We start from the raw sequence: 13,707 nt of genomic DNA, 5'->3' as shown, positions 1-13,707 counted from the left end.
GAGTTGAAGATAATTCTGAGGTGGCAAATCAGAATGTTGATAAAAGAAGAATGTTGGTAATCTCAAAAATAAAAGAATCTAGGAAGATGAATGCATTTATAAAAAAAAAAAGACTGAGTTGCATTTTGGACATGTTTAGCTTTGATACATATGGGACATATGGGTAGAGAGGTCCTGCAAGCAACTGATGATGGAAGATTGTACTTCAGGATAAATTTATATTACATCTGACATATAGTTAACAATGTGAAGTGCAGAGAGAGAAGGAAAAAGACCCAGGCCCCCAAAGAAAAACTATTAGAGTACAGGAGATGGATAAGGAGTTAATAAAATAGACTAATAAATGGTCAGTGTTAGAAGGAGAACTAGTAATTTCATAAAATTTTCATAAAAGCAATGTCATAAAAGTTATCCAAAAAAAGAGGGAATAGTAAACAGCCTAAAATAATAGCGAAGTCATTATAAATAAGAACTGAAAAGGGCCATTCAAATGAGCAATTAAGAAATCACTGATGATCTTGATGACAATATTTTTAGATGAGTAACTAAGAACGTGAATCAAAAGGCCAGAGGAAAGAAAAAAGAAGAAATAGAGGCAATGAATACAAAGGACTTTGTTTAAAGAGTTTAGTTGTGAACGAGATAAAGGATTAAAGGATCTTGAAACTAATTTTTTCTTTTTGTTTCTATTTTCTTTATGTGAGACCCATCTAGTATTTGTAAGCATCAGAAAAAGAACTAGATAAAATGAAACATTAGGGATGAGATGAGATGATTGAGGTGCCTGACTGTCAGCAAAGACGACAGAGCAGCATTAAGGGCACAAGCAGGAGCTAGCCTTCACTAACAGAAACAAAAATGTTTTTCATTTAGCCCATCATAAAATGGAGCAAAGGGGAGGAGAATACTCAATACCTATACGTTCCCACTATATTTCACTCATAAATGAAGACTTTAGGCATAATGGTTTCTCTTAAAAGGTTGTTTTCTGAATGATCTGTTAGATTATATTTTTAAAATATTTTGTTTTTGCAAAAAAGCATGCAAATTAAATTAGATCAATTTTTATATCTGATGTAAAATCTGATATTTCTACAAACTGAAATTTTCTATTAGAATACTCAAAGTAGTTTTAGAAAATTTAGTTCATTATATTTAAATAAAATGAAAATAACAAAGACATTTAAGCTTTCAACATTACCTCAGTGATAATCTAGGCCTTCAATTAAGCCTGTATTCATGTATACATAATCAAACATATTTTTTTAAAACTTAAAGATTCTTCTGAAGACTGTTCAAATTGTGCTGAAGAACAATAACTATAATTGAATGATTCTTTAAATGGTTTAAACTCATTTCCACAAACTCAAAGGTCAAATAATAAGGCAACATCAACCTTCACTACTGAATTTCTGATAAAAGTGGTAACCAGTAGGCTAATTGTTTTTAATAACACATTTTTATAAATAGCATAATTGAAATTTTTTTCAAAAAAAGATAATCCATTACTAAAACAAGCTTACTGCAAACTAAAAATAGTTACCATAGCACTCTTTTAATCCAGCATACATTCTATTTATGAGATATGTAAGTATAAGATCTCCCAACATTACCTTCCACGTTAATTATTATTAAGAATATCAGATCCAGGCAAGGGGTTCTTCAGCATAATTCTAACATACTCAAAAAGAATTTCAGAAAATATAAGTTATTTACTTACTGTAGACACAGCATTGGCTATTTAAAAACCATGGATATTACCTTCAAATGTGCCATTTTGTTGTACAGAGTTTAAAAATTAAGTTTCTGGAGCAAGTTCAACACACACATACACACATATATAAAATCAGTTATAATAAATGTAAGTTTGTTCTTTTAATTAAATTATGCCAATAGATTTTATTTCAGTAAGTACTCAGCACTTCTAACTGAAATGTCAAATTAGCATTCCAAAGGAAAAACATAGGGAAAAAATATTTAAACATTAATTTAATCCAGAATAGATGGGCAATAAACAATAGCAGGTAAAACCAACAAACTGTCTAAGGGGGTGAAGCACTCATCTATTCTACCTACTGAGAAATGCTTAGTGAGGGATGAGCTGCCATGTTCAATTCTCACATTTAGAATCTTACTCCAAAACATGCACAAAGTAGATATTGAAGAAGACTTTGGAGCAAAACAATCTCTCTGGCATGCTGCTACATGGCAAGTTCCTATAGTTAGTATGGTCCTCATGATTAAAACTGAGGCAAGATATAAACATCCTATCAGTTCCCAAAAAGGAGCAATGTTTAATATATTTGGAAATAACTCAAGGAAAAAAGTTCAACTTCAGCATTTTTAATGCATTGTTGAAAATACAATATTTAAAAGCATTTGCAGTCAAAATTAATCTTAAAGATACCTCTTACTAACTAATAACTAACAATAGATGCTAAAATTTGAACTCTCTAAGATGATAATTCTGATGCATAATATTTTTCTAGTAAAACAGTAACTTTAAAAATGCATGAGGTTTTTTTATGTAAACTGTTTTTATGTAAATGTTTGAAGTTTTCTAAGTGTTTTCCACAATAGTAACCAACTAAATTATTTTAAATATAAAAATTTCAAAAAATAAAAGTGTTAGATGATTTGCACCCAAAGATTTTTAGTTAACAAAGATTATCTTAACTGATCAAACATTTAGTACTTCTGTTTTGGGGGAAAAAAGTAAATAAGCCATTAGGAAAAGAAAGATTATCAGGATCATCTGGAGTAGCACTTCAGTTGGGATTTTTAAATCAACTGGTATTTTCCAGTGACAGTTAAAACTTATTGTGTATATAACTTTGTTGGAATTAACAGTCCTAAATAGCTTTTCTAATCCTATTCCTTCTCACATAAAAAATGCAAGTCCTTGAATAATGTTAAAAAGACAAATCATCAATGTTCCTTAAATGTTCAATATCTAAAAATATTGTGCAGCAGTCCTAAAATTATAACTGCCCTTCTTACATCTGTTTATCTGTTTTCACAGAAATCTACATTAAATTTGCTGAAGACAAAAATACTTTTCTTAAGCTTCATTTTGTAAAGAAACATATAAGAGTAGAGAGTTTTACTTAGGATAGAGAAGAGATTTTCAGGAACCAGATCAAAACAGTTTGATATTATACATGATATGGATATAAAGCCACCTTAATTCTTCAAACAAGAGTATTTCATTGTAATATAAGAATAAGACAGAGTTTATATTAAATAATACTTGTAAACAATAAAAGGACAAATGCCCCCCCCCAAAGCTATGAAGGGGTAAAAAAAAGTTGAAATATGTGAAAAGATATTGGTTTAATATTGTTCTTGTCCCAAATTTAAATATAATTTGAGATTTATAATTACTGGAGATTAATTTCTAGATATAGAATTTTAAAATTTGCATGAATACAAAATTTTGCAGAAAAAGAAAAGAATTCCTTTAAAAATAAATTTGCTTTTTATAATATAAACTCTTTGGATATGCATATTATATAAATCCAGTGATTTGCCTAAGTAATTAATCTGTAATTCTTTGAACTTCCAAAAAAGAAATTAATTTTTAGAAACAAACCTCTTTACAGCATCCTTCTTCTGACTATCTATTCCATCCCACCATTTTGAAAAATAAGAGATTTCAGACCACAGAAATTTTCTCCTTCTGTCTTCATTCAGCTTTACCACCATGTTATTAAGAATATGCTGGGTCTGGTCTCTAAAGTAGTCATTGAAAGTCTTCAGCCAACCTAAATTGAGACAGAAATATACCACATAAATCTGATTTCAGTTAAATCACATTACTTCAGTTTCAAAGGAAATCTTTTATAAGTCTACAATGCAAAAAGTTATATAATTTAAAATTTTAAAGAACAGCTTCTAATTGCTAAGATTCAATTTGATAATTTACCAAAAAGGCTAAATATAGCTTAGAAATGACAGAACTTCTTTTTCAAATAAATATTTCATATTTATTTTAATATTAATTTAAAGAGATGTATAGCCTTAAGACTATTCAAAAACAAAACAATGCAATTAATATATATCTAATCCTGCTATTTCTAAGTTATTGACAGCATTTTCTCCTAATTTGAAAATCTGAACAGCATAAGGAAAACAGTAAACTGACTTAACAAACCTAGGTAGACATTTTATTCTTTTCCTCCACAAGTAGTACCTAAACTGCTGTATTCCATATGGTATTACATTAATCAAATAAATTAGACAGAGTATCAAATAAAGTAGAATCTTTGCTCTGCTATATCCAAAACTCATTTAAAAGAGAAGATTATGATTTTATAAATCAAATTATATTGCTTGCAAAGAAAATAATGAGTAGGGAAGTGATTCTAAAGGGAATACTTTTTTCCAGTTCAAAAATAGTGGCTTTTGAAGCACACAATTACTGACAAGTCTATATTTCTTTTGCTGAAAATGTAGATAAATTCAACATAAACTCTTAAGTTTTACATTTTTCCAAGAGTTGCTGGTAATTTGGAACAATAATCAGATTGTCTTTTTTTATAAGTGAAAAGATCTATCCTAAATATATAGAATCTGGGCTTGGGGGGAGGGGAGTCATTGAAGAAGGATCCCTAACTTAAACTGATCATGGGACCTCAGATTTAAATGCAGAAGGGACCTTAGAGATTCAGTGCTTTCATTTCACAAGTCTATAATTGAAGAATAATAAAGTTAATGAACTTGCTGAAAACCACAAAGGTAGTAAGCATCAAATTTTGATTTATGGGTGCCAAATTTTGTATTCAATATACTGAACCATTTCATTTTAAGGCAGTTTGTGACCCTGTTCCCTTACCATTTTTTCTTTTAAAATAGGGCTCTGAAGAGTCTAAGACTACTGTCCTAAATGGAGCAACTGGAAAAGGTAAAGGTCAGCCAGCATTTCTGCAGTACAGTATGAAATCCTCTGTGGCCATGGGGATATTCTGATTGAAAATTTCTAGTAAATCCTGTTAGCAGAAAAACTCAGGACAATTCTACCCTAAAATGAATGCTTCTTCAGTTGTATCATACATACTCTTGCTGACCTTATCTCTCTTTCACATACAAGATAATTCAAGGTACTTTCACAGATTTGATGTAATAGCCACTTCTCCAAAAATTATAAATGTGAGAAAATTCCAAATCACCAAAAGCTAATTTTGATAAGTGGCAAACATTTAAGACTAATTGAATGCTATACAAATATTCAACAAATAACTACATGAATGCTATAAGGACAACAGTCAAATCTAACACATTAATGTTTCAACCCAATTTATTATATTCACTTTAGCCAAATAATTTATTATCCAGGCTTCCAAGACACTAAAATATCCTTGTTAAGTCAAAATAAACATGCATGTGATCAAAGTTGGTAAGTGTCTGTGGCAGGATTTGGGACTTGGGTCTCCCTGACTCCAGAAAGTGTGCTTTCTATATACTCTGTGCCACCTACCTGTCTAATAATGAAGTTTAGAAATTGCGAAGATTTGGGGAAAACAATTATGAGTTGTATTTTGGATATGTTTAATTTGATATGCCCCTGGAACACTAAGTCCGCTATGTCCAAAAAGCAATTGATAACATGAGGCTGGAACTCAGGGATGTTAAGGATCATATTATCTGCACCATAGTAAACTGAATTCAAGAGAATTGATAAAATCACCAAGCAAGATAATATATGGAAGAAAGAAGGTTCAGGACTGAGCCAGGAGAAACATCAAGGGTTGGTGGTGTACAATAGTAGGCATGACCTGGATTCAAATGAGAATAGTTGGATAGTGGTTGTAGCAGCATCATGAAAACCCAGAGAAAAGAGTATCTGGGAGAAGATGATCAATTATGTCAAGTACTAGTCAGGGGAAAAAAAAATGAGGATTTTGAGGGAAAGCAACTAGATTGGGCACATAAGTAATCAATGGCATATCTGACAAAATAGTTGCTAAATAGAGGAAGGCAGATCAAGTCCCCCACACCTACTGTTGGAGGTGAAAAATATAACAGGTTAAATAATAACCAAGAAATAAAAAAAAAACTTATAGCAATTGCAAGTCAGCCAGGAATCCATATGAAAAAAGAAATCTAGCCCACCAGCAAGTTCCCAGGAAGATCAGAGACATGCAAAGCCATACATAAGGTCCAGGGCAGCAAGAACAAAGTCCTTATGTAAACAAGCATTTCTCTGCTTACTCTGTGACAAGCACTGTGTAAGCTGCTCAGGATTTATAGGAAAAAAAGGCAGTCACTGCTGTCAAAGAATACCCAACATAACGGGGAGGAGGAAGGGGGAACATGGAAACAACTATATACAATCAAGATATATACAGGATAAATTGGAGACAATAAACAGCAGGAAAACACAAAGAAGGATTTAAAAAGGCTTCTTATAGAAGACAGATCTTTAACTAGGACCTACAGAAAGGGGAAGAGATGAAGAGGGAAAGAATTTCCAAGTAGGAGAGATAGTCATTGAAAATGTCTGCAAAAAACAGAAAGGAGACCAGTGTCACTGGACTATACTGGGCTAGGAAGGTATAAGAAAACTGTAGAGATAAGAAGGGGCCAGGTTTTAAAGAGTTTAAAATCTAAATGCCAGGGTATTTTATATTTGATCCTTAAGGAAAGAGAGTAACATTGGAGTTCATAGATTAAGGTCAGAACTGCAGTTTAGAAAGATCACTTTGATAGCTAAGTGGAAGAGAGAATAGATTAGGGAAAAACTTAAGGCAGCAAGATAAATCAAAAAGTTATTCCAATAGCCCATGTGTGGTGATGGGTCTACACCATGTTGATGGTGGCATGAGAGGAGAAAAGTGGACAAAGACAAAAGCTGTCAGAATTAATAGGTAGGACTTGGCAACAAATTCTTAGAGATCAGGGCAATATTAAGATTACTTGAAATAAAATGTCTAGGTTAATTTTTTAGGCACAATCTTCAGGTAATCCAACATTCCTTAAATTTTCTCTCCTCAATCTATTTTCTGGGTCAGTTGTTTCTGCTATGAACAATCTTGCATTTTCTATATTTCAGTCTTTTGATTTCCTTTTAATATTATATCTATATATATATATATATATATATACATACACACATTCACACACAAACACACACACATTATATATATATGTGTGTATATATATATATATATATATATATATATATCATGTTATCTTGTGAAATCATTAGTATCTATTTATTTTATTCTAGTTTTCAGAAACTTTGTTGCTTGGCTAAGATTTTTTACTTATTATGCCAATTCTCTTTCCAATTCTTTTTTTTTCTCACAAAGATCATTTATTTCACTTTTAATTTTGTTCTTCTAATCATTCTCATTTAATTTTAAACTCTTAAAAAAAAAAACTCTTCATCCCTTCCAGGAATTCTAGGCAAATCTGCTCCCAAGTTGTGTTTTGCTTTGGGGCTTTGCTCGTAGATACCTTTTAATCAATTTTTTTCTTCTGAGTCTGTGTCATGAGTATTTCTATCATCATAATAGCTTCCTAAGGGCAGGATTCTTTCAGCCTACTTCCCAATTTCAGACTCTGTATTAAGGCCAGGCACTAAATATTTCTAAAGGGAATGTCTGGAGTGATCCTACTGCTATTTTCTTGGGGTATCAAATGTCATGCAATACTAAGATCACAGGATCAACTCAGGAAAGGGACCTACAAAAGCTTTCAGTTTTCCCAAAGTAGTTTGATCCAAAGCAAAATCTGATCAACACCCTCCGGATCTAAGCAAAACACCTGTGGGCTTGCCCTGTTGGAGTTCTTATAGTCTCCTGGCTAAATTCAAAAATTGTAAGCCAGCTGGAAAGCTCTCCTGGTTCCAAATGAAAGGACTGCAAGCTCCCCTTTGGTCTGGAATGATTATTCAGAAAGACTGGGGTTATAGGATGGAACTAAAACCCTGCTCCATTCCTGAGGTCAGAGTCACACATCTGCTGCTTGGTTCTGAATGTGCTCCTTGTTCATTATGGAGACAAGTTTCCATGACTCTAAAACATTGCCTCTAGGCACAAGAATTCCCTGGCTCACATCTGTGACCTAAAACTTGGGATAACAGTAAAGCTTCTAGCTGGCAACTGTTTCTGAATTCTGCATAAGTTCTGGATGACCTCCGTGTGGATCTGGGTCCTCTTTTTGCCAAGGTGTATGGCCTCTGTCTTTTTTTCAGTTCTTATGATAAAAGAATCTGTGAATATGACTACATCCCTAAGGATCATAGGTTCTTCTGTCTCCCTAGGCTAATCTAGACTAGAAAAGACTCACTGTAAGTTTTTACTTGGATTTACCTGTTCAATAAGGATTTAGTCTGGTGAGTTTTCTAGATCTCTGTAGAGAAGATGTCAGGAAAAACTCAATTATACTTGCTCTTGCAACTATACTTTCTTGGTCACCTCCCAAACTGCAAAGCAAGTTAAATGACTGTAAGTTGATAACAACAGTATATTCTTTTAACACTAACATACCCCTAGTGGCACTATATGGCTGTGAATTATGAAGTATCATGCTGTCAGAGAATCAAAATTACAGATGAAAAGGAAACAAAGATATATATTTGTGAAAGTGAGCTACAATGGATTATCAATAATGACAAGGACCCAGAAATTATTAAGGGAATATAAAACTGAGGAAAAATTAACAACTAGATTATATAAGAAATAAATGCATATGGAATACTAAAGTATTGCAACAATACTAATGATTTTTTTTAATTCAAGTGGAGACACCCTAAGGTGTTGGAGAGATTCTCTATAGAGATAAGAATCATACTAAATGAGAAAGTAATCTATATCCATGCAGGGACTAACCATATCAATAATATCATTGCTCTAAAGTTGAAGCAATGTGTCATCAATAATTTTCCTTTCAACAATCCTGGAAGGCTTATAAGTAAATAAATAAAATAAATAAATAAAAATTATTTCCATTTTACAGATGAAGAAACTGAGATTCAGGCATTAAACAACTAGACAATGGCCATGGTGCATTAAAATTGCAATTTGTTCTGGTTCCCTTCGTGCCACCACTGTTCTAGCTAGAATAAAAAGTAGGTTTACAAGTAGTCAATATAAACAGGAACTAAGTTTGTAAACGGGAATCTAGAAATCAATTGCAGATTGTCCCATAAATTAAATAGAAAACAAAACTGTTACTTGCAAACTATCACATAAATTACTTAAAAGGCACCTTCAAAGAATAGGATAAATCAAGGGAAGTCAGGAAGGTCTCACTAGGAGAACTGCCCATGATCTACAATCCTCAGGTAAGCTGCAGGCATTATTCCTTCACTTTAAGTCCAGAAGAACAGCAGATGCCCCAGATAACTGTGGGACAATGCAGCTATGCTAACAAACTAAGTGAGGTAAATAAATGCGAGTTTGTCCTCAACAAAAACCCTATAAAAATGAGATCTCAAGCTCCTCCTGCCTAAGCATTCCTCCATCTCCTAATTCTGACCGTGATTACATGATTCTTATGCCTCTCTTCCTCCATTCTCTGCACCATGCTGCTGTGCTTCCTTCCACCATTCTTTCCTGTCTCCATATCATCTGCCTCTGTACTTTTTGGGCCATGTGCCTGTGTTCTTTGTGACTTATTAAACTCTACTGAAGCATGACTTCCCACTCCTCAATTCTAGTCTTTTCCATTGAGTAACCAAAGAACTAAGCATGCCTGCCCTCCTTTGTAGTCCTAATCCCCAAGTCAAAATCAATAATTTCAGAAATTAGTAATTCACATTATTAGTAAATATGTATAGGTGCAGAAGCTTATTTTTCTGGTTCCAAGACCAAGCATCTACCATACCATACTGATTCTGAATATTTTTACACACAATTTGAAAAGAAAAAAATAGACTGCAAACTGAAGGCAAGCACTGTATTTTTCAACTTTGTATTCTTAGCACAATAACCTACACATATAGCATATATTTAAATATGTTTAACTAATGTTACTTCAACACCACATCTTCATCACTAAATCAATAAGGAAAAAACTGTTACTTTCATCTTTCAAGTAAATAATTAGACAATTCTGTTAATTCTTAAAATATGCATATATCATAAGATATTAAAATATTTATCACATATAGAACCATTTTGCTATCTGTAGAAAATTATTATGCAAATATCAATTTATGAATAGTTTAAATATAGTGTACAGACTGCCCTCTCTTTAAAGAAAAATTCATATTTTAGCTCTATATCATTGTAAAAAAATTTAAGATTAAAGGTGCAAAAATTACTATAATTTTGGATAATTTATTAAATACAACCTGATTACATAAATTAGCTTTTAACTTTGCAGGTTCCACTTTAAAACTTTTCAAGTACAGAAAGTCATTTTATAGGGAACTGTAACTTACAAAAACAAAATGGATACTCCTTGTCTCAATGTTCCCCATTTATAAATAGCAGGCTTCAATTAAATTATCCATGTCCTTGATAAATACAAAAGTCTATGAATCTATGATTCTGCAATGGTAGGTTTGCATCATAGAGATTTGTTGACTCCAGAAGGATGGTCAAGATTGGTATACTATATCACCAAAAGTTTCCTCTAAAGAAATCTATAAGGAATTGGGCATTTACTGTGCCCAGTTTACAAATGAGGTAAACTGAGGTTCATTGACTTGCTAAAAATTACAAAAAATATGAAGTGTTTAATTTTCTAGTTTATTTCACTAGACTAAGGAATATTACTTACTGTCAACAAAATTAAAATTTGTTATAATTGGATAAACAGAAATTATATTGAAGATTTTCTGAAGGAGGGGAGTTTTAAATTGTTTCAGAGGGGAGCCATGAATTATTAGAAAGTAGTTGGTTCATAGGCTTACAGCTCTAAGTAACCATAAAGGAAATTGATTCCATATCATTCACTCCAAATCCATCATTTTATAGACAAGCTGCTGAGATCCAGAAATGTTAAATGATTTGACCAGTCACAAAGGTTGAGTCACAGCAAGGATTTCAACCCAGGTCCTTTGACTCCAAATCCAGTGCTCTTTTTCACTAAAGTATATAGCTTCCCAAGGGATACTGTGGTAAAGATAAAAATGTCATAAATCTTAACATGAAGGTGAAAGGAAATAAGCAAATTTGTTGACTTAAATTTTGTAGACTAGCAAAGGATGGTTAAAAATAAGGTGAAAAGTGTCAAAGGTCTTTTAATAAAATGTGGAAATTTATTAAGGACCAACAAGCAATTTTGCTAGATAAATAAAAACAAAAAAGAAAAATCCCTAACCTCAAAGAACTTAAATTCTATAGGGAGAGATAACATGATTAAAGAGATTTAAAAATAAGTGTGAAATAACTGTGGCAATGAGTAGCTAAAACACAAGGCAGTACTTGAACTGAATTTAAAGGAAAACTAGGGAACCTAAGTTATGATGAGAAGGAATATTCTAGGTATGGAAGACAGCCTATGTAAAAGAGCAGAGATGGGAAATGGGAAGTCTAGAGGAAGGAACTGCAAGGCCTGTGTGGTTTAATTATAGGACATACAGAATCAAGAGGCAGAATATATGAAAGTTCAAAAATCTTAGTTAAAAAAATAGGCCTCTAAATGTCAATCAGCAAAGTTTATCTTCTTAGAGGAAATAGAAAGCCAATGAAGAATGGAGACGTCAGACCTGTATTTTAGAAATAGCACACAGAAATCTATAAGGAAGATAAACTGAAATAAGTACAGACTCAAGGCAAAGGAGACAAACTAGGAGGAATGTATAAGTCAGAAAAGTAGACTACAGCAGATTTAAATGGCAGAAAAGCTTTGTCTTTTATGTGAAAGCAAGCTTTTTGATCCTAATGGGATTGCTGTTAAAAAACTATGCTTTGATAATATCAATTTGGTTGAGGTGTAGAAGCTGTTCTATTGTACAATTTTATAATAACTCCTTGAAAAATGTGGATAACTCAATACCTCACTTTATATTTTGTGGGCTGACTATATTGTTTAAAATAGCATATGCAACAATTTGTTAGAGCAAAATGGAATAAAAAAAGACTAATTTCCAAAAATAAATCAAAATTATGTAAGATTCTTTTAAACATAACAACAGATAATAAACTTGTTCAGTGACTTTGGACCATTAATATAAAGCAATGCTAGAAAGTAAGTTCATCAAAACAATTACCACACTCCTAGAAGACCTTAAAAGCAATTTCCAAGTTGAAAAAACTATCTCCTATAAATGGTAAGGTTCTCTAGATGCTATTGTTCTGATTACATTAAACTCAAGAATATTCTAGAGCTTCCTAGAAAAGAATCTAGATTCCATCAAAAGATTCAGCTTATCACCTGCCCAAATGGATAAAGAATGGCAATTGTTCAAAGTAGGACATGAAATTACATGGACAACTTAATGAACTACTCCATCTGTATTCATTAGCCCTCACACTTTTATATATGTTTAAAACACAGTCAATAAACATTTGTAAGTACCTGCTAAGTAAAGGCACTGTGTTAATTGCTCTGTGGATCCAATTTACATAGGAAGAAAATGGACTGGATTATGTTTTGGAAATTATAAAGCTTTTTTAATAATTCCAAACTTCAGTCTGACAAAGATCCATCTAATACCAATATTCTTCTAGTACTATAAAGCATCAAATAATGAAATACTATAGTCTTCAAAAATTAAACACGAGCATCACAACTGGAAGGTTCGTGGTAGATGTAATCTGGTTTAGAAATAAGAAATGCCAAAGAAGGATAAGAATAAAAATGGAATTTAAAGAAATGTAGGCTGGTCAAGTGGTAAATGAGGAATAAGAAGACAGTCTTTGTGAACCATTCATTGCTAGTCTCATGTCAAAATAAAACAGGAAAGGTTCCCAAGCACACTGAGTGGGACACAACCTGCATTTGTGGGAGTAAAGGGCAAGAGTCATATACCACAGTAAAGAAATAAATGTATTATGATCTGCATTGTTAGAGAGAACATTTACATTGATGGGATCAATGATGTAATCGGGTAAATATTAAAACTTTAAAAATTAGAATAGTTTAAGTTAAAATAGCTACTTTCTGAAAGTAAAAAGCAAACTTATCACAAAACAAAAAAGTTTTAGGAAGATCATGCAAAGGACTTTAAAAATCAAATAAGAGAGGCTGAAGAAAAATTAAGGAAAAAATAAGAGAAATGAAAGAAAAATAAGAAAATTATGGGGGGAAAAACCAACATTAGAAAGAGAACCAAAAACTTATCAAAGAAAATAACTCCTTAAAAATTAGAATCGAGAAAGGGGAAACCAATGACTATCAATTACAAAAATAAATAAATAAACAAAATCAACAGAATTAAAAAAATAAAATAGAGTATGAAATATCTCACTAGAAAAACAATTGCTCCATAGAACAGACTGAGAAGAAACAATGGAAGAACTGTTGGACAACTGGAAAGTTATGATAAGAAAAAGTCTACTATACTTCAAGAGATTAAGGGAAATTACCCTGAAGCTTTAGATCAAAAGAGCAAAGTAGAAATAGAAAAAAAAGAAAATTATCCACTGATCACCACCTAAGAGATCCCACGATGAAAACTCACAGGAACATCATAGATAAGTTTCAAAGCATCCAGGTCAGGGAGAAATTTTTTTTAAAAATCAGGGGGGAAAAAACAATTTAAATACTGTAGAGTTACAGTTGGGATACACAAAAGACCAAAGGGAAAGG

At 32.2% G+C, this 13,707-nt stretch overlaps 1 protein-coding gene across 2 annotated transcripts in view; it reads right to left on the bottom strand.

Moving 5' to 3' along the window:
* The window catches only part of MAN2A1 (mannosidase alpha class 2A member 1), a 181,998-nt gene that overhangs the window by 132,261 nt on the left and 36,030 nt on the right, over positions 1 to 13,707 (bottom strand). For both annotated transcript variants that reach the window (XM_074199950.1, XM_074199951.1), the window contains exon 4: positions 3,593 to 3,764. In XM_074199950.1, coding sequence (XP_074056051.1) covers positions 3,593 to 3,764 — 172 coding nt within the window. The remainder of the gene's footprint in view (positions 1 to 3,592; positions 3,765 to 13,707) is intronic.

This window comes from Macrotis lagotis, chromosome X (assembly GCF_037893015.1).
Source record: "Macrotis lagotis isolate mMagLag1 chromosome X, bilby.v1.9.chrom.fasta, whole genome shotgun sequence".
Taxonomy (NCBI): Eukaryota; Metazoa; Chordata; class Mammalia; order Peramelemorphia; family Peramelidae; genus Macrotis; species Macrotis lagotis.
Note: the sequence above shows the minus strand (reverse complement) of the source record. Positions and strands in the feature narration are given on the sequence as shown.